Here is a 21,567-nt window from a genome sequence, read left to right on the forward strand (position 1 = left end):
ATTTCAGCTCAGATCATGATCTCAAGGTCCTGGGATCAAGCCCTGTGTCAGGCTCCCTGCTCTGCAGGGAGTCTGTCTCCTGCTCCCTGTGCCCCTCCCCCCACTTGCACTCCAGCACTCGCTTACTCTCAAAGAAATCTTAAAAAAAGTAAAATGAATTTTGGTTAAAAGTATTTAAAGAAAAAAGTGTTCCAAATAGATTAGATGTTAGGCTTTTGCCTTGTGTATTTGAAATAATGTAATGGTGAAGCTGACTGTCAGTTCTCTAAACATACTATATCGGACTGAATTCTCCATTTGGAGAGACCTATCATATGGATAGCACGCATGTTGTTTTTCAGTCTTACAGAGCTTCCAGTTAAAACTATCCCAGGTTTTTGGTGAAATCTTAATCCAACATAGAATAAGCAACTGAATTTATATTTTTGTCATTTATAAATGAATAATATCTGGTCATTAAAAGAGATTGTATTATTGCTTTAGAGAGGTTATACATGTATGCTGGAATAGAAAAATATATTCTTAAAAACAAAACTGAATTTTGGCTTCTGTTTTCCAAGTTGAGTAAGAGGGTGAAATTTTACAGTGTTTTGTTTTTTTATTTTTTTTTTTAAAGATTTTATTTATTTATTTGACAGAGACACAGTGAGAGCAGGAACACAAGCAGGGGGAGTGGGAGAGGGAGAAGCAGGCTTCCCGCAGACCAGGGAGCCCAATGTGGGGCTCGATCCCAGGACTCCGGGATCATGACCTGAGCCGAAGGCAGACACTTCACTGGCTGAACCACCCAGGTGCCCCTACAGTGTTTTAAATTGAGTTTTTAATGTACCCCAAAACATTAACTATTACCAGTAAAACAAACTTCATTTATTTTGGGGGGGTAATACATTTAAGAGATGGTCTGACATTCAAAAGTGTTGACTAAATTTCTCCTCACCCTTACATTAAGTCATCTAGTTCCCTTCCTGAGATACAGTCACTGGTAATGTTTCTGGTATATTTTTCTGTAAGTGTATAAGCATATACAAACGTGAGTGTGTTTGTAGCACCACTGTCTTGCTTTATTCATTCGTTTGTTTCATCACAACCAGGATAGCCAACCAAGATAGTTTTATTTATTCTTTTTTAGATTCTGTAAATTTTCCCATTTCCTTCTAAGGTTTATATTTGTAAGTTGAAAGCAAAGCTTTTGTTATCTTCATAAGTGAATTTGGAAAGTTTAGGAATGGGTCAAGTTTTCAGTATTGGTTATAGCTCCTGTGAATAATTTGTAATAATACCTTAAATTGCTAATATACTTCGTAGTTTGTGAAAATTTTTTCTGTGCTAGTTATTTGAATTTAACTCTGTATGGCAGTGGTGAGTGTTAAAACAGGTCAGAACTACTTTCTTTCTTTTTTTTTTTTTTTTTAACGATTTTATTGAGAGAGAGAATGAGATAGAGAGAGCGAGCACGAGAGGGGGGAGGGCCAGAGGGAGAAGCAGACTCCCTGCTGAGCAGGGAGCCCGATGTGGGACTCGATCCCGGGACTCCAGGATCATGACCTGAGCTGAAGGCAGTCGCTTAACCAACTGAGCCACCGAGGCGCCCCATCTTTTTTTTTTTTTTTTTTTAAGATTTTTATTTGAGACAGTGTATGAGTGGTGGGGGTGGGGGTGGGCAGAGGGAGAGGGACAAGCAGACTCTCGCTGAGCTTGGAGCCTGACTCAGGGCTTGATCCGAGGACCCCGAGATCATGACCTGAGGTGCTTAACTGACTGAGCCACCCAGACACCCCTCAGAACTACTTTCATAATTATACTAAGATATTATTAGGCCTTTTGCTGTGTTAACATTTGTACTTATGGTGTGAAAATAGTAATGGATAAAACTCCTGTCTCCTTAGCATGGTTCAGGGCAGTGGTACCAAACTGTACTAATAGTCATTGTATGTTTACTACCACCTCACACTGGTGGTTGAGAAGAAAAAAGCCATTTTCTCTTGAAATGTCATTGGTGAAGCATTAAAAATAATTATATGTCAACCCTTGAGTATATGTTTTATTTTATTTTAGTTCTAGTATAGTTAACGTACAGTGTTATATTAGTTTCAGGTGTATAATATAGTGATTCAGCTACTCCATACATCACCCAGTGCTCATCATGACAGGTGTGCTCCTTAAACCCCATCACTTAAGTCACCCATCCTCCCACCTACCTTGAGTATGTGTTTTTTTTAAATATAGCATCCTGTGGACTGAATCATGTCTTTGTAAAATTCATATGTTGAAACCCTAACCACCAATACGATGGGATTTGGAGATTTGGCCTTTGGGAGATAATTAGGTTTAAATGAGGGAATGAAGATAGGGGCCTCCTGATGCGCCCTTAAAAGAAGAGACACCAGAGAACGTGTTGTCTCTTTCTGCCATGTGAGGACATACCAAGAAGGTGGCTATCTGTAAGCCAGGAACCTGGCACCCTGGTCTCAAATTTTCAGTCTCCAGAACTGTGAGAAAATAAATGTTTGTTTAAGCCTCTCAGTCTGTGCTAGTGTATTATGGCAAGCCAAGCAGACTAATGCATAGTGTGTGATGAAGTGGGAAGTGTGGATAAAGCACTTTTGCGACTTACAGAAGTATTACAGTTCCGTTGAGGAAATTTTGTAATGTTAATATTCACTTTTTCTGTGGAACCTATTTTTTTTACTTGGAAGGATGAAAGACTGTTCAAACAGAGGCATGGCATGGATGGGGAGGAGCCCAAGTTAATATCAGGAATGAAAGAGGGGTTATCACTGCAGATCTTACAGATGTTAAAATAATAGTAGGAGAATACATGAACAACTCTATGCTAAAATGTGGCAACTTTAGTGAAATTGATCAGTTCCTTCAAAGAACAAACTACCAAAACTCATTCAAGAAGAAACAGATAACCAGAATAGTCTTCTTTTAAAGAAACTGAATTCATAGTTAAAAACCTTCCGTTAGAGGAAAGTTGAGGTCCGTTCAGATTGTTTCACAGGTGAATTCTACCAAACATTTAAGGAGGAAATAATACCAATTCTGTACAGTCTCTTTCAGGAAATATTAGAAGGAATACTTACCAACTCATTATATAGGGTTTTTTTATTTTTTATTTATTTTTTATTTTATTTTATTTTTTTTTAAAGATTTTATTTATTTATCTGACAGAGACAGAGACAGCGAGAGCAGGAACACAAGCAGGGGGAGTGGGAGAGGGAGAAGCAGGCCTCCCGCCGAGCAGGGAGCCCGATGTGGGACTCGATCCCAGGACCTGGGATCATGACCTGAGGCGAAGGCAGACGCTCAACAACTGAGCCACCCCGGCGCCCCGCCCCTGACAAAATTCTTTTTTTTTGTTAAAGATTTTATTTATTAATTTGACAGAGAGATACACAGCGAGAGAGGGAACACAAGCAGGGGGCGTGGGAGAGGGAGAAGCAGGCTTCCTGCTGAGCAGGGAGCCCGATGTGGGGCTCAATCCCAGGACCCTGGGATCATGACCCGAGCCGACGGCGTGAGCCACCCAGGCGCCCCAATTCTTAATTTTCTTTTTCTTTTTCTTTCTTTCTTTTCTTTTTTTTTTTTCTTTTCTTCTCTGTCTCTTTCTTTCTTTAAGATTTTATTTATTTATTTGAGAGAGAGAGAGAGACTGAGAGCATGATGGGGGGGGGCAGGCAGAGGGAATGGGAAAAGCAGACTCCCCACTGAGCCAGGAGCCTGACATCAGGCTTGATCCTAGGACTCTGGGGTCCCGACCTGAGCTGAAGGCAGATGCTTAACTGACTGAGCCACCCAGGCACCCCTCTTAATACTTACTTGATAAAAATTCTTATAGACTAGGAATAGACGGGTTTTTTTTTTCACATGATGAAGGGCATCTACAAAAATCTATAGCTAATGTCATACTTAATAGAGAATACTTAATAGTGAAAGACTGAATGCTTTCTCCTTTAAGACTGAGAACAGTGCAATAAGGCAAGAAAAAGAAATAAAGCTTTTGGAACAGAAAGAAGTAAATTGCCCCTATTTGCAGATGACATGATTGCCTATGCAGAAAGCTCCAAGGAATCTATAAGAAAGCTTCTAGGACCAACATGTGAATTTAGCAAGGTTGCAGAATAAATGGACAGTGTATAAAAATTAATTGTATTTCTTTTTTTTTTTTTTAAAGATTTTATTTATTTATTTGACAGAGAGAGACACAGCGAGAGAGGGAACACAAGCAGGGGGAGTGGGAGAGGGAGAAGCAGGCTTCCCGCGGAGCAGGGAGCCCGATGCGGGGCTCGATCCCAGGACCCTGGGATCATGACCTGAGCCGAAGGCAGACGCTTAACGACTGAGCCACCCAGGCGCCCCTGTATTTCTTTATACTAGCAGTGAACAATGTGAATGGAAATAAGTAAAATACAGTTCCATTTAAATAGCACCAGAACCAGGTATAAATCTGACAAAGCATGTATAGAATCTGTGTGCCTGAAACTACAAAACATGGATGAAGCAAATCAAAGAAGGCCTAAATAATTGTAGAGAATTACCTGTTTGTGGTTTGAAGACGGAGTATTGTTAAAATGTAATTTCTCCTCAGATTGGTTCATACAGATCAAAATCTCAGCAACATTTTTATAGGTAATAATCTGCTTTAAAAAATTATAAAATGGCAAAAGAATACAAATTACTAGATCACTTTTGATAAAGAACAACAGAGTTGGAGAATCTGATCTGAAATCTAGCTGATTTCAAGGCATTCTGTAAAGTTACAGTAATCAAGATATTGAGGGTAGATGCACATAAAATAGTTGATTTCAGCAAAGGTGTAAAAGCAATTGAGTAGAAAAAAGATAGTTTTTTTTTTTTAAGATTTTATTTATTTATTTGACAGAGAGAGCAAGGGAGCACAAGCAGGGGGGACAGTAGAGGGAGAGGAAGAAGCAGGCTCCCCGCCAAGCAGGGAGCCTGATGCAGGGCTCGATCCCAGGACCCTGGGATCATGACCTGAGCCGAAGGCAGATGCTTAACCATCTGAGCCATCCAGGCACCCTGAAAAAAGATAGTCTTTTTCAGCATATGCAGTTGGAACAATTGGACACCATATGAGAAAAAAGGATTTCAAACCATCCCTTATACCTGATATGGAAATGAACTCAAATAGATCAGAGATCTAAATGTAAAATGTAAAATAATACAATTGGCAGAAGAGAACAAAGGAGAAAAATCTTTGTAATCTTTCTAGGGGTACCTGGGTGGCTCAGTCAGTTAAACTGACTTCGGCTCAGGTCGTGATCTCAAGGTCCTGGGATTGAGCCCCATGTCAGGCTCCCTGCTCACTGGGGAGTTCGCTTCTCCCTCTCACTCTGCCTCGGCTGCTCCCCCTACTTGTGCTCTCTCTCCTCCTCCCTCTCTCTGTCAAATAAATAAAAAATAAAATCTTAAAAAAGAAAAAAACCCTCTACAATAAGAAAACAACCCAATTAAAGAATGGGCAAAAGATTTGAACAGAAACTTTGCTGGATAAGATATATGGGTGGTAAGGACCAAAAAAATGCTCTGTATCATTAGTCTTGAGGGAAATGCAAATTAAAACCACAATGAAATACTACTATATATCTGTTAGGACGACTAAGAAACAAACAACCCTCCTCTCCCTAGCTGACAATATCAAGTATTAATGAAGATGTAGAGCAACTGGAACTTTCATTACGTTGCTAGTGGGAATGTAGAATGATACAGCCACTTCGGGAAATCTTTTGGCAGTTTCCCATAAAGTTAAATATAAACTTACATGACCCCACAGTTTCAATCCTAGATATTTACCCAAGAAAAATGAACACTTAACATTCACACAAAAACTACACGTGACTGTCAATAGTAATTTTGTTCAAATTGCCATAGGCAATTAAAGTGTTCCTGAATTGGTGAATGGATAAGCAAACTGGTATATCCATAGAATTCAACAAGAAAAAAGGAATTATTGTTATTTGGAACAACATTGGTGAATCTCATATGCTAAATGAAAAATGCCATACTCAAAAGCGTACACAATGTGTGATTGTGTTTATATGACATTCTACAAAAGTACAGTGATGGGAAACAGAAACAACATGGTTGCCAGGGACTAGGGGTAGTGGTAGGAAATTGATAACAGGGTTCTGCATCTTGATTGTGGTTATTCTGTGATTCTGTGCATTTGTCAAAACTTAGAAATGTTCTAAGTTCTAAAGTTCACTTTTTGGTGAATGTAATTTTATTTTATTTTATTTTTTTAAGATTTTATTTATTTATTTGAGACAGAGAGAATGAGAGAGAGCATGAGAGGGAGGAGGGTCAGAGGGAGAAGCAAACCCCCCGCCGAGCAGGGAGCCCGATGCGGGACTCGATCCCGGGACTCCAGGATCATGACCTGAGCCAAAGGCAGTCGCTTAACCAACTGAGCCACCCAGGCGCCCTGGTGAATGTAATTTTAAAACCAAGTTAACCAAGAGTATGAGAAGACAGGCCAGAAACTGGGAGATAATACTTGCAGAAGATATATCTGATAAAGGATTGTTATCCAAAATATACAAAGAACTCTTAAAACAGGGAGCCTGGTTGGCTCATTCGGTTAAGTGTCTGCCTTTGGCTCCGGTCATGATCCTAGGGTCCTGGGATGGAGCCCTGCATCAGGCTCCCAGCTTGGCACGGAGCCTGCTTCTCCCTCTCCGTCTGCTGCTCCCCCTGCTTGTGCGCTCTCTCTCTCTCAAATAAATAAATAAAATCTTTAAAAAAAGAAAAGCACTCTTAAAACTTAACTGAGAAAATGGACACTTTGATTAAAAAGTGGGCAAGGGGCACTTGATTAAAAAATGGGCTGGCTCAGTTGGTAGAGCATGTTGCTCTCTCTCTCTCTCTTTTACTATTTTATTTATTTATTTGACAGAGCACAAGAAGGGGGACCAGCAGGCAGAGGGAGAGGGAGAAGCAGACTCTCTACTGAGCAGGGAGCCCGATGCTGGGCTTGATCCCACAACCCTGGGATCATGACCTGAGCTGAAGGCAGACACTTAACTGAGTCACCCAGGTGCCCCTCTTTTTTCTTTTTTTTTTAAAGATTTATTTATTTTATTTAAGGGAGAGCGTGCGAGCAGGAGAGGTGGGGCAGAGAAAGTCTTAAACAGACTCCATACTGAGCATGAAGCCTGATGTGGGGCTCGATCCTAAGACCCTGAGATCATGACCAAGCAAAAACCAAGAGTTGGATGCTTAACCGACTGTGCCACCTAAGGTGTCCCAAGCATGTGGCTCTTGATCTTGGGGTCGTGAGATGATCCCCATGTTGGGTGTAGAGCTTACATTGACAAAAAAAAAAAAAAGAAAAAAAATGGGCAAAATATCTAAACAGACACCTCACCAAAGAAAATATATAGTTGTCAAATAAGCATATGGAAAGATGCCTAACATTACACATCATCAGGGAACTGTCTGTTAAAACAACGATATACCACTACACACTTACTGGAATGTCTCAAATCCAAAACACTGTTAGTAGTAAATGCTGGTGAGAATATGGAGCAATAAGAACTCTCATTCATTACTGGTGGGAATGCGATATGGTGTAGCCACTTTGGATAGTTTGTCAGTTTCTTACAAAACTAAGTGTACTCTTACCAAGGATCCAGCAATCCTCTTCCTCCTTTGTATTTACCCAGATGAGTTGAAAATATGACTATACAAAAACTTGCACATGAATATTTATAGGAGCTTTATTTATAATTGCCATAATTTAGAAGCAACCAAGATGTCCTTCAGTGATAAACAAAGTGGTACATGCAGACAATGGGATATTAGTGCTAAAAAAAAATGAGCTATCAACTCATGGAAAAGACATGGCGAACCTCAAATACATACTGCTAAGTGAAAGAAGCCATACTGCTTTAAAAAAATATTTCCATCACAATTTTTAAAATGAATTTATTTATTTATAAAAAGAATTTATTTATTTGACAGACAGGGAACACAGCAGAGGGAGTGGGAGAGGGAGAAGCAGGCTTCCTGCTGAGCAGGGAGCCTGATGTGGGGCTCGATCCCAGGACCCTGAGATCATGACCCGAGCCGAAGGCAGATGCTTAATGACTGAGCCACCTAGGTGCCCCAATATTAAATGAATTTAAAAGAAAAGAATGATAAGCTATGGCATTCAAATGAGTATATGGCAGGTATTTTTCTTGAAGGGGAATGTAGGTAGACTGTGCTTCAAGGGAAACAATTGTCAGTATTTGTTAGTGATAAAAATTGATTTGTAAGGAGAGACAAGTTTTGAACACTTGTATCTGCCTTGTGAGATTGAGTTTCCCAGTAATTAATAGTTCTTACTTTTTTTAATTATTATTTTTTTAAGGACAGGTCTATTTCTCATATGCTTCCACATATACGTCTACGAACATTTGTATCTTAATGAAAGAAGATGTTGCTTGAAAGAAGGTTTTCACACAGTGTAGGTTCAGTGAGATAAACATATGGCTGTTCTCACATGCTTCTACATGTAAGTTTACATACACTTATGTTTTAATAAATGAAAATGTTTCTTGAGAGACACTATATGCAGTGTAGTTTCAAAGAGGTAAGCACAGGACCATTTCCATATGCTTCTACACATACATTTACAAATACATATATATTAATGAAAGAAGATGTTACTTGAAAGATGGTTTATACACAGTCTGGTTTCAGTGAGTTAAGCATATGGCTGTTCCCTTATGTATCTACACATACGTTTACAAACTGGTGCCATAATAAAAGAAGGATGCATTAAACACAGTGTTGTTCAAATGAGTTAAGCATACTGCTGTTCCCATACGCCTCTACACGTGTTTACGTGTATTTCAATAATACACGTATGTATTAATGAAAGAAGATGTTACTTAAACAATGGTTAATAAAGACTCTGGTTTTGGGGCACCTGGGTGGCTCAGTTAAGCGTCTGCCTTCGGCTCAGGTCATGATCTCAGGGTCCTGGGATCGAGCCCCACGTCAGGCTCCCTGCTCCGCAGGGGGTCTGCTTCTCCCTCCCCCTCTGCCCCTCCCCGTTTTCATGCTCTCTCTCTCTCTGTCAAATAAATAAAATCTTTTTTTTTTTTTTTAAAGATTTTATTTATTTATTTGAGAGAGAGAGAAAGCACATGAGAGGGGGGAGGGTCAGAGGGAGAAGCAGACTCCCTGCTGAGCAGGGAGCCCGATGCGGGACTCGATCCCGGGACTCCAGGATCATGACCTGAGCTGAAGGCAGTCGCTTAACCAACTGAGCCACCCAGGCGCCCATAAATAAAATCTTAAAAAAAAAATACTCTGGTTTCAGTGAGTTAAGTAAACGGCTATTCCCATATGCTTCTACACATACTTTAACAAACACTTCTATCTTAATTAAAGAAGATGTTAGTTGAAGACCAATGGTGATTTTAATAAAAATGATTATTTTGTTTTATAAGAAATGTGAGTTAGATGATATGTATAGTTCTGTGAAACCAGTGTGTTCTAAATGATCAGTGCATGATGTAAAGTCATGTTTGGTTAAAAGTTCCAAAGTGCAAAATAAACAAATGCACTTTAATGTAACAGAGTACTAAAAGCTTATTGATGTGATTTAATTTTATTTTTATATTTTAATGACTTCATTTATTTAAGAAAGCGAGAGAGCACGAGCCGGGGTGGGGGGTGAGAAGCAAACTCCCCGCTGAGTGGGGAGCCTGATGTGGAGCTCGATCCCAGGACCCCTGGGATCATGACCTGAGCTTACGGCAGATGCTTAACGACTGAGCAACCCAGGCGCCCCTTATTGATGTGATTTTAGATGCCACATTGTCAAATTTTGTTGGAATATTAATATTCACAATTTTCTGAGAAGGATATTAAAATACATTTCCTTTTTACAAATAAATATATATCTGTGTAAGTCCATATATTTATACTTCAACCCAAATAACATACTGCAACAGGTTGAATGCAGCAGACATGAGAATCTAGTCATTTCAATTAAATTAAGCTAGACATTAAAGAGATGAAAAAAATGTAAGAAAAAATGTCACTCTACTAGTTTTTGGGGAAGGGGAAATAATGATTGTAGTGGGTTTATCATTTTTTTTTTTTGTTTTTTTATGGTGAAAATTGTATATTTAGATTTAGCCAGCTGGACTCAGTTTAGATGGTCTAAATTTTTTTTTTTCTTTACAATCCCAGTTTTGTTGGTAACATCCAAAGCATCATAGTCAGGAGCCAGTCCAGCATACGCTTTCTCTCCATTGGGTCTGATCAGGGTGTTGACCTTGGCCACGTCCGTGTCAGAGCTTCTTCACAGACTGATCTGGTGCTTGTTGGTCTTAACATCCACAATGAACACAAGTGTGTTGTCTTCATGGCTGACTCGGTCAGGGGTAACCTAAGGATGGCATAGTGGTCAAGCTTGTTTCTCCTGGGGGTGCTCTTTCGAGGATATTTGGGCTGCCTTTGGAGACGTAGTGTCTTGGGATGTCAGAATGTTGCTGATATGCACATCTTTTTTTGTGACTGGACGCCTTTCAGCACTGCTTTCTTGGCCTTCAAAGCCTTGGCTTTGGCTTTGGCTTTGGAAGAGGCAGGAGCTTCCTTCTTTGTCTTTGGCGTCATGTTCGTGAAAGGAGGGTTTATCACTGTCTTAAATACATATTAAATATTTTGAATTTTTCTGTTTTAATTTCTAAATGGCAAATGTCTATAAATATCACAATAAACAAAAATTTGGGGGAATCCTCAATTTTTTTAAAAGATATTATTTATTTATTTGTGAGAGAGAGACAGCACAAGCAGAGGGAGCTGCAGGCAGAGGGAGAAGCAGGCTCCCTGCCAAGCAAGGAGCCTGATGTGGGACTCCATCCCATGACCTGAGCTTATGGCAGATACTTAACCTACTGAGCCACCCAGGTGCCCTGGAATCCTCAATTTTTTTTTTTTTTTTTTTAAAGATTTTATTTATTTGTCGAAGAGAGAGAGCTCAAGCACAGGCAGGGGGGAGCAGCAGGCAGAGGGAGAAGCAGTCTCCCTGCTGAGCAGGTAGCCTGATCCCAGGAGCCTGGGATCATGACCTGAGCCGAAGGCAGACGCTTAACCAACTGAGCCACCCAGGCATCCGGAATGCTCAATTTTTAAAGTAAAGGTGTCCTGAAATAAAAAGTTTAGGACCTTGCTGCTCTAAGGAAACTGTTTCAGAAGTAAGCTATCCAAGTTACTTGGATGTCTGGTGTTTCCCAATTTTTTTTTTAATAAAAAAATTGTATTAAGCATTCAGAATGTCAACAAAACAGCTGCAACTTTTTTTTTTTGCAATTACAGAGTGGTATTCAGTTAACAGAACAACAATTATTTCGTAGAAGCTGCATCAGAGACAACTGAAGAAAAACTACCATCCCTGTATATAACTAATTTTTGCTGTGCACCAACAAGAACCTGCTTTAAATTTCCATGCCAATTTACAACCCCCATACTGTGTCAGGCAAGTTTAGTGGCTGTTGAAAATACCACCAGGACAGGGCTATCTAAAGATACATTTGGTGTAGTGTGTTAACTATACAAAAAAAGACACTGTACAGTTTAAAAACAAATCTTATACAGCCTTACATTTCGTTTTTTTTCTTTAAAAGGAGTGAGTGTGTGCAGGGGGTTAAATGCTTTATAGACAAGAAAAAAACTGCTAGAACCAACTTATTCTTCATCTTCATCTTCCTCCTCCTCCTCTTCATCTTCCTCATCTTCCCTCTTCTTTTTCTTGCTCTTTTCAGCCTTGACAACTCCCTTTTTTGCCGCAACAGGCTTTCCTTCAGCTCGGTATGCAGCAATATCCTTTTCATATTTTTCCTTCAGCTTAGCAGCCTTCTTTTCATAAGGCTGCTTGTCATCTGCAGCAGTGTTATTCCACATCTCTCCCAGTTTCTTTGCAACATCACCAATGGATAGGCCGGGATGTTCTCCTTTGATTTTTGGGCGATACTCAGAACAAAACAAGGAAAAGGCCGAAGGAGGCCTCTTGGGTGCATTGGGATCCTTGAACTTCTTTTTTGTTTCCCCTTTAGGGGGGATATAAGTTTTCATTTCTCTTTCATAACGGGCCTTGTCCGCCTTTGCCACGTCTTCAGATTTTCCTTTCTCTTTAGCAGACATGGTCTTCCACCTTTCTGAGCACTTCTTAGAAAACTCTGAGAAGTTGACTGAAGCATCTGGGTGCTGCTGCTTGTGCTCCTCTCGGCAAGTTTGCACAAAGAATGCATATGATGACATTTTGCCTCTCGGCTTCTTAGGATCTCCTTTGCCCATGTTTAATTATTTTCCTCAGCGCGGTACAGAGTCGCCCAGTGCCCGTTTGGCTCTCACTTGCCCCGGCACTGTCTCTATGGTGCTCTGTTTCCCAAATTTTTGCTGCACTTTAGTATCATCTGGGAGCTTTTAAAAATCTCTGCTTCCCAATTCATATCCCATACAATTAAATCAGAATGAAGATGAGAGCCTTAAAGCCTGGCTTTGGGAAAGCTGGTTTCAACTCATGATTAAATCTTTGAATTCCTTATTCCTAGTTTAAGAGGTCACTTTACTTTATCTAGAAAATGCTGTATTGTTTTGGTTAATTTTTGCAAAGATGAATTCAGTAATCCAGTAAGAATTAGTTTGTTCAGTTTTTATTGGTTTAAATACTTGATAAGTTAATACAATCCATTTTAAAAAACAGCATAAAAATGGAAAAGCTCTCTTGCTCTGTATGCTAATGACAAGGATAAAAACCACACTCAGTAACCACTGACTTTATCTCCATTGAAAACAGTTGATGGTACAGGTTTCTTTATCTCAGAATCCTACTTTTGAAATATTGAATTGTTACTTTCTTTTTTTTTTTTTTTTTTAAAGATTTTATTTATTTATTTGAGACAGAGAGAATGAGAGAGACAGAGAGCACATGAGAGGGGGAAGGGTCAGAGGGAGAAGCAGGCTCCCTGCCGAGCAGGGAGCCCGATGCGGGACTCGATCCCGGGACTCCAGGATCATGACCTGAGCCAAAGGCAGTCGCTTAACCAACTGAGCCACCCAGGCGCCCCTCTTTTTTTTTTTTTTTTAAAGATTTTATTTATTTATTTGACAGAGAGAGACACAGCCAGAGAGGGAACACAAGCAGGAGGAGTGGGAGAGGGAGAAGCAGGCTTCCCGCGGAGGAGGGAGCCCGATGCGGGTCTCGATCCCAGGACCCCGGGATCATGACCTGAGCCGAAGGCAGACACTTAACGACTGAGCCACCCAGGCGCCCCTTGAATTGTTACTTTCTAACTAAGTTGACAGCCAGAATTGTGGTCATATATGGATTATATGTAAAAGTTAGCTTTTAGTTTTTGGCACAGAAAATTAAATCAGAATGAAGATGAGAGCCTTAAAATATCTAAAAGTCCAGGTACAGTATCAAGTAACATGCATTAAACTGGTCCGGTGCAGTATCCACTAAAATGTTTCAGTAACTTTTTCAGCTTAAGTATGCGGTGGAGGCTGCTTAAGAATTACGCAGTTAAATCTTTGGCTGAAAGCTATAAAAATTGGGCAACTCCTACACTGAGAGTTAATTAAAATTGATCTTTGGGTGCCTGGGTGGCCCAGTTGGTTAAGTGACCGACTCCTGATTTGGACTCTGGTCATGGTCTCAGGGTGGTAAGGTTGAGCCCCGCATCGGGCTTCCGACTCAGCAGGGAGTCTGCTTGTCCCTTTCCCTCCTCTCCCCACAAAAAAAAAAAAATGATCTTTAATGTCCAATTTAGTTATCAACAAATTTATGGTAGCAGTCTTAAAATGCTTATTTTTTTTTATAAGATTTTATTTATTTGACAGAGAATAAGCAGGGAGAGTGGCAGGCAGAGGGAGAGGGAGAAGCAGACTCCCTGCTAGCCTAATGTGGAGCTCAATCCCAGGACCCTGGGATCATGACCTGAGCCGAAGGCAGACACTTAATCCACTGAGCCACCCAGGCGCCCCTTAAAATGCTTATCTTTTTAGTTGACTTATTTCATATGTGTATTCTCAGCATGGGTGGTTGGTTTTTACCAACTAGTGAATTGCTCATGTTAACTTTTTTTTCTTATGTTAACTTTTTAAATTGATTTTTTGTTGAGATAATGTATATATTCAGTGCATTTGTGAGAAATACAGAATGATCTGTGTACCTTACCTAATTTCTCCCAGTGGTAACAACTTGGAAAACTGTAGTACAGTATCACAAGTTGAATATTGACATTGACTTAGTCTCTAGATCTTACACAGATTTCCTGAGTTTTACTTGTTCTTTTGTGTATGAGTTCTCTGCAGTTTCGTTACATGTATATATTTGTGTATCTACCACCATAGTCGAGATACAGTTCATCACTACAGTAGTTCCCCTTTCATAGTCACACCTCTCCCCCACCCCTAACTCCTGGCAATCACTGATCTGTTCTCCGTCTTTGTCATCTTGTTATTTCAAGAAAGTCACATAAAGTATACAGCACATGACCTTTTGGATAGGTTCGTGTATCTACTACCACAGTCAAGATACAGAATCATGTAAACTTTTATTTTTTATTTATTTTTAAAAGATTTTATTTATTTGTCAGAGAGAGAGAGCGTGCATGCATGCATAAGCAGGGGGAGCCACAGGCAGAGGGAGAAGCAGTCTCCCCATTGAGCAAGGAGCTCGATGTGGGACTCTATCCCAAGACATTGGGATCATGATCTGAGTCGAAGGAAGATGCTTAACTGACCGAGCCACCCAGGTGTCCCATGAATCATGTGAACTTTTAAAAATTACTTTTTAATTTTTTTATTTATTCAATTGACAGAGATAGATACAGCGAGAGAGGGAACACAAGCAGGGGGAGTGGGAGAGGGAGAAGCAGGCTTCCCGTGGAGCGGGGAGCCCGATGCAGGGCTTGATCCCAGGACCCTGGGACCACAACCTGAGCCAAAGGCAGATGCTTAACGACTGAGCCACCCAGGTGCCCCTAAAAACTACTTATTTATTTATTTATTTATTTATTTATTTATTTATTTATTTATTTATTTATTTTTTAAAAGATTTTATTTATTTATTTGAGAGAGAGAGAATGAGAGAGAGCAAGCACATGAGAGGGGGGAGGGTCAGAGGGAGAAGCAGACTCCCCGCCGAGCAGGGAGCCCAATGTGGGACTCGATCCCGGGACTCCAGGATCATGACCTGAGCCGAAGGCAGTCGCTTAACCAACTGAGCCACCTAGGCGCCCTAAAAACTACTTTTTTCAACAGCTATCTTCTTGTTTATTCTTTAAATAGCTGAATGGTCTCAGTATAATTGCTCCTGATTTGTTCAGGATTCATATTATTAAAGATTGGGCTGTGAAGAAAAGAGACCATGATCATTTTTGTTATTGGTCTTGTTTACCACTCATGTAAGTCCCCTGAAAGTTCTCTGACATATTACATATCAGATCTTTTTTGGGGTAGATTATTCATCCCAGGACCTACTTACTGGTCTGGAGATAGATAATCTTAAAATAGAGGTTCCCAGGCTGGGTTTCTGACAATGGAGTTCAGGTTTATGTTAATGAGAGTGGGATCTTAAAACTTTTTATTATTTTTAAAAGTTGTACAGTAATTGTACTGGCTATCCTAGGTATTTAATGCATCGATAATTTACTCTTGGTTAGAATTATTTCATCTCAGTTTGGGAAAACAGGCTTTCTTGTGCTAATCAGAAACTCTGATTAGTGGTTGACATGGTAAGAATTATTTGATTTGATAACTGGACCAGATTCTGGTGCCGTAGCTACTACCACTTAGAGCGGTTGCTACATATGAACTTCTTTGGCTATGAATACACAGTGGTAGCAGAAATTAAGTGATCAAAAGAGGAAGATGCATAGATAGGAGATCCACAGGAAGAAGATACTTTTTTTTACTTGTGACTCAGTATACACACATGTACAACAGAAACAGAAGTTTCACAAAAGCAGTTCTTTCCTGTAAAATGTGCAGTTCAATATTATGTGTTCTATTTTTTTTTATTATTAAGTACTGTTGGTTGTTAACCAAATTGATTTCAGGAACCACCAATACGATGTGACTTTGAAGAAAAAATACTGCTTTAGACCAGTTCATGACACTTCAGGTCATGGAGGGTTCTTTTTTTTTTTCTTTTAAGTAAACTCTGTACCCAACGTGGAGCTTGAACTCATGACCCCAAGATCAAGAGTTGCATGCTCTATTGACTGAGCCAGCCAGGTGCCCCAAGTTTTTGTTTTTGTTTTTGTTTTTTTGATTCAGAGCCTCAGTTCTACCCTCTTGAACAGTAGTTTAAAGATCTTTGGGGTTCCTGGGTGGCTCAGTCGGTTAAGTGTCTGACTCTTGGTTTTGGGTCCGGTTGTGATCTCAGGGTCGTGAGGTCGAGCCTGGCATCAGGCTCTGCACTTAGCATGGACTCTGCTTGAGATTCTCTGTCTCCCTTTGCTCCTCCCCCCTCTCATGCTTGAGAGTGCATTCTCTCTCTTAAATAAAATCTTAAAAAAAAAAAGATCTTTTTATTCAACTGTGTGGAACATTTAGTAAATCCATTTTGGATTGAACTTGTGGAATTAGTTAAGTTTTAGCAAGGTTATTTTCCTATAAATATATACATATATAAATATATATATTTTCCCCTGTTTTATGTTGGATATCAGCTGTGATGGTGAAATTTTCCTAATGGAGTCAGAAATGTTTGGTTGTGGATGATTATTTTGGATTATGTTTGGTTGGGGAAAAGACTATGCTGACCCTGGTGTGCTGAGTGAATGAGAGAGAGCATTACTTAATTTGTTTCTTTTCACCATGTCTTTTCCTCCTACTTAGCCCTAGCCCACCCCAAATTTAAACTTAAGACTGGCTTGTGCTGTAGGTATCGTTCTATTCCTATTGCCTATGATAGATCATTCCTGGCAAACAAGCATAGTAGATTCTCAGTGTAGTAGTAGATCTTACATTGCTTTCTTTTTGAGCTCTTCTGTTTTTATAAACTGTCAATCTTTTTTTTTTTAAAGATTTTATTTATTTATTTTTAAAAAGATTTTATTTATTTATTTGACAGAGAGAGACACAGTGAGAGAGGGAACACAAGCAGGGGGAGTAGAAGAGGGAGAAGCAGGCTTCCCGCAGAGCAGGGAGCCCAGGACCCTGGGATCATGACCTGAGCCGAAGGCAGACGCTTAACGACTGAGCCACCCAGGCGCCCCTAGATTTTATTTATTTATTAATGAGAGACAGAGAGAGAGAGGCAGAGGGAGAAGCAGGCTCCCAGGGAGCAGGGAGCCCGATGCGGGACTCGATCCCAGGACCCTGAGATCATGACCTGAGCCGAAGGCAGACGCTTAACCATCTGAGCCACACAGGCGCCCTAAACTGTCAATCTTTTTGAGAGCAGACTGTGTGTGTGTCTGGGTGTCCGTCTTTAGTGCCTGTCAAGTAGTTAGCGCTCACTAATAAGTTATTGAAATGAATTGCATTTCTCATTATGCTTCCCCGTGTCACAGGGATTTTTCGTGTTTCAGAATTTCTAAGTGTGTGTGTATTCATGGCTAGGAACTACCTCTGATTTTGGTGATGCCTGCTTATTACCCAAATTAATTTTTCTGTATAATTTCCAGTTTAAGTCTTAACCTTTTTTTTTTTTTTTATAAAGGTTTTCATTTATTTATTTGACAGAGCGAGCAAGAGAGGGAACACAAACAGAGGGAATGGGAGAGGGAGAAGCAGACTCCCCTCTGAGCAGGGAGCCCAACATAGGGCTTGATCCCAGGACCCTGGGATCATGACCTGAGCTGAAGGCAGATGCTCATCCGAGTGAGCCACCCAGGCACCTCTCTTTTTTTTTAAGATTTATTTATTTTAGAGAGCATGAGTGGGAGGGGCAGAGGGAGAGAGAATCTCAGACCCCGTGCTGAACACAGAGCCTGATGTGGGCCTTGATCCCATGGCTCTGAGACCATGACTTGAGCCAAACCAGGAGTTGGACGCTTAACTGAATGTGCCACCCAGGCACCGCATAGCACAGTTCTACAGTGTAAAATGTGTAATGACTTTCCTTGAAGAAAAGTATTTATGGTTTTTTTCTATCCACTTTTCTGTCTTTAGTTATAATTTTGGTAATGTCATGTCACTAAGCTTATAAAACATGTTTTCTGCATTTGGTTATAGAGAGAGAGAGAGAGTTCCTTGAAATGTAGTCCTGAGTGAAGCCTAAAGGATAGTTTTAATGACTTGAGTGATAGTTCTTTCTGTCTGGGTCACTTATTTTTCAACCTCATGTATGGAGTTTTCTGCTGTCTCTGTTAGAGAAAGCTGTTTTATTGTTGCTGGAATCTTTCGGCAACCCATATTGGTGAGCCAGGAGGGCCAGGTATTTAGCTCTGTCACTATAGTTGTCTGCTAGGCTTGTCATAACAAAGTACCACAGACTTGGTGGCTTAAACAACAAGAATGTATTTTTTCACAGTTTTGGAAGTTAGAGGTCCAAGATTAAGATTTGAGCGGGGTTGGGGCGCCTGGGTGGCTCAGTTGTTGGGCATCTGCCTTCGGCTCAGGTCATGATCGCAGGGTCCTGGGATCGAGCCCTGCATCAGGCTCCCTGCTCAGTAGGAGGCCTGCTTTTCCCTCTCCCACTCCCCCTGCTTGTGTCCCCTCTCTCACCGCCTCTCTGTCAAATGAATAAATACAGTCTTTAAAAAAAAAAAGATTTGAGCAGGGTTGTTTTCTTCTGAGGCCTTTCTCCTTGACATGTAGATGATTCTCTTCTCCCTGTAATTTCATATGGCTTTCCCTCTGTGTATGTTTGTGTCCTAATCTCCTCTTACAAGGACACTAGTCATATGGATTAGGGCTCTATCTCCAAATATAGTCACATTCTGAGGCATTGGAGGTTAGGACTTCAACATATGAATTTGTGCGGGGACACAATTCAGCCCATAACAGCTACTAAAAGGCTCTGTTTTGACTTTGGTAAGTGACAACGGTTTATAGGAAGTGAAGCTGAAGTGTGTAGGTTTAATGTGAAGATTGGTCACTGTATTTTGAGGGGGTTTGTTTCCGTTTTATTTTAGGGCTAGATCTTAATGTAAAATATAATTGTACTTTTCCCCTCTTTTTCTTCATGCTGGACCTTTATTTTTAGAACACTAGTACTTGACCATTCACGAAAAGTTAAAGTTGTTTTTTTTTTAGAATACAAATTTGTAAATGGAAAGGTATTTTCTCCCATCCTCTATATAAAGGTCTTAAGTGAAGGAGTAACATCTTTCTTCAGCTTTAACATGTGAATTATTCAGGAGTGTTAGTAATAGCATAGTGGTTGTTTTATATTTGACTTCAGTTATTTTCCTCCTGTTTGTACAGTAGATCCTTGATTTGGCTCTTGGTTAATGCTTTGTTTCCATGTACCTATCATCCATCTTCAACACTGTCAATTTTCTGTTAATGTTTCATCATGACCTGAGCTGAAGGCAGATGCTCATCCGAGTGAGCCACCCATCTAAAATTTTTTCCAGGGCGCCTGGGTGGCTCAGTTGGTTAAGCGACTACCTTCGGCTCAGGTCATGATCCTGGAGTCCCTGGATCGAGTCCCGCATCAGGCTCCCTGCTCGGCAGGGAGTCTGCTTCTCCCTCTGGCCCTAACCCCTCTCATGTGCTCTCTCTCATTCTCTCTCTCTCAAATAAATAAATAAAATCTTTTAAAAAAAAATAATAAAATAAAATTTTTTCCAGTGGATTAAATCCCCCATTTTTTAACTGAGATAAAAGTCACATAACATAAAATTCACTGTTTTAACCATTTTATTTTTATTTATTTATTTTTAAAGATTTTATTTATTTGAGAGAGAGTGAGGGAGAGCACAAGCAGGGGGAGCAGCAGAGGGAGAGGGAGAGGCAGGCTTTCCGCGGAGCAGGGAGCCCGATGCGGGGCTAGATCCCAGGATCCTGGGATCATGACCTGAGCCAAAGGCAGATGCTTAACTGACTGATCCACCCGGGCGCCCCTGTTTTAACCATTAAAGTGCCCATTTCAGTATCACTTAGTACATTCACAATGTTGTGCAGCCACTACATCTGTCTAGTTCCAGACATTTTCCTCATCCCTAAAGGAAATCCCATAAAGCATTCACTTCCTATTCCTCCCTTCCCCAGCCCCTGGCAACCACTAATCTGTTTTCTGTCTTTTTCTGTGTTCATCTGTTCTGGATTTTTCATATAAATGGAATTATACAATATGTGACCTTTTATGTCTGGCTTTTTTCTTAACAATGTATTTAAGCAGTTTTTTTTTTTTTTTTAAGATTTTTTTTTTTTTGGGGGGGGAAGAAGGGGCAGAGGGAGAGGGAAAGAATCTCAGGCCAACTCCCTGCAGAGCACGGAACCCTGCATGGGGCTCAATTTCACGACCCTGAGCCGAATCCAAGAGTGGACACTCAACTGACTGAGCCACACAGGTGCCCGCTTAACATAATGTATTTAAGATTCATCCGTGTTGTAGCGTGTATCAGTGCTATATTCCCTTTTTTGGGGGGGCTGAATATTTTTTTTTTTTAAAGATTTTATTTATTTGGAAGAGAGAGACAGATAGCGAGAGAGAGCATGAGCTGGGAGGAGAGGGCGAAGCAGGCTCTCCACTGAGCAGGGATCCCAATGTGGGGCTCAATCCCAGGACCCTGGGATCATGACCTGAGCCAAAAGCAGATGCTTAACCTACTGAGCCACCCAGGCACCCCTGGATGTGTAAAAATGTGGTTTTTTGTTGTTGTTGTTGTTTGTTTGTTTGTTTTTTAACTAGGCTCCATGCCCAGCGTGGGGCCTGAACTTAAGACCCTGACAGGATCATGAGTCATACTCTACTGACTAACCCCTAAAATGTTATTTTTGTAACATCGTTGATTAACCATACTTCAGTAAAAAAACCTTAATTCTCATTCGATATCATACTAGAAAGTAGATTATTAGAATGATTTTATTCTCATAAAATTAGAAATTTATTGTAAAGTGAAAAAATAGTAATTTTAGGATATACTTTTCAAACTATGTCTTTTTATTTTTATATTTATTTATTTATTTATTTTCAAAAGATTTTATTTATTTATTTGACAGAGAGCAAGAGCAGGAACACAAGCAGGGGGAGTTGGAGAGGGAGAAACAGGCTTCCCACTGAGCAGGGAGCCCGATGCTGGGCTCGATCCCAGGTCCCTGGGATCATGACCTGAGCCGAAGGCAGATGCTTAACCCACTGAGCCACCCAGGCGCCCCTTATTTATTTATTTTTTAAAGTTTTATTTAAGTAATCTGTACACCCAACCTGGGCGTCTAACTCATGACCCTGAGATCAAGAGTTGGATGCTCTTCCACTGAGCCAGCCAGGAGCCCCAAAGCTGCATCCTTTTGGAATTACTGGCCTAGATATCTGAATTGAAGCCATTAGTTGAAATCTGGATGCTGAAACTTACTTGGATTCATGGGATAGCTGAATAAACAGATTCCTTCACCAATATTATTGAGTCAAATGCTTAG

The 21,567-nt window shown here is 40.4% G+C and overlaps 2 protein-coding genes across 2 annotated transcripts in view; one reads left to right on the forward strand and one right to left on the reverse strand.

Moving 5' to 3' along the window:
* The window catches only part of WDR33 (WD repeat domain 33), a 114,695-nt gene that overhangs the window by 24,973 nt on the left and 68,155 nt on the right, over positions 1-21,567 (forward strand).
* Positions 11,710-12,342, reverse strand: LOC110585646 (high mobility group protein B1-like). The gene has a single exon (XM_044913585.1). The coding sequence runs from the start codon at positions 12,316-12,318 to the stop codon at positions 11,710-11,712; it is 609 nt and encodes a 202-aa protein (XP_044769520.1). The 5' UTR covers positions 12,319-12,342.

The sequence above is a fragment of the Neomonachus schauinslandi genome, chromosome 3 (assembly GCF_002201575.2).
Source record: "Neomonachus schauinslandi chromosome 3, ASM220157v2, whole genome shotgun sequence".
Lineage (NCBI taxonomy): Eukaryota > Metazoa > Chordata > Mammalia > Carnivora > Phocidae > Neomonachus > Neomonachus schauinslandi.

Excerpts from the sequence above, each read along its gene's own strand:
- LOC110585646 (XM_044913585.1), bottom strand. The coding sequence starts at position 12,318 with ATGGGCAAAGGAGATCCTAAGAAGCCGAGAGGCAAAATGTCATCATAT.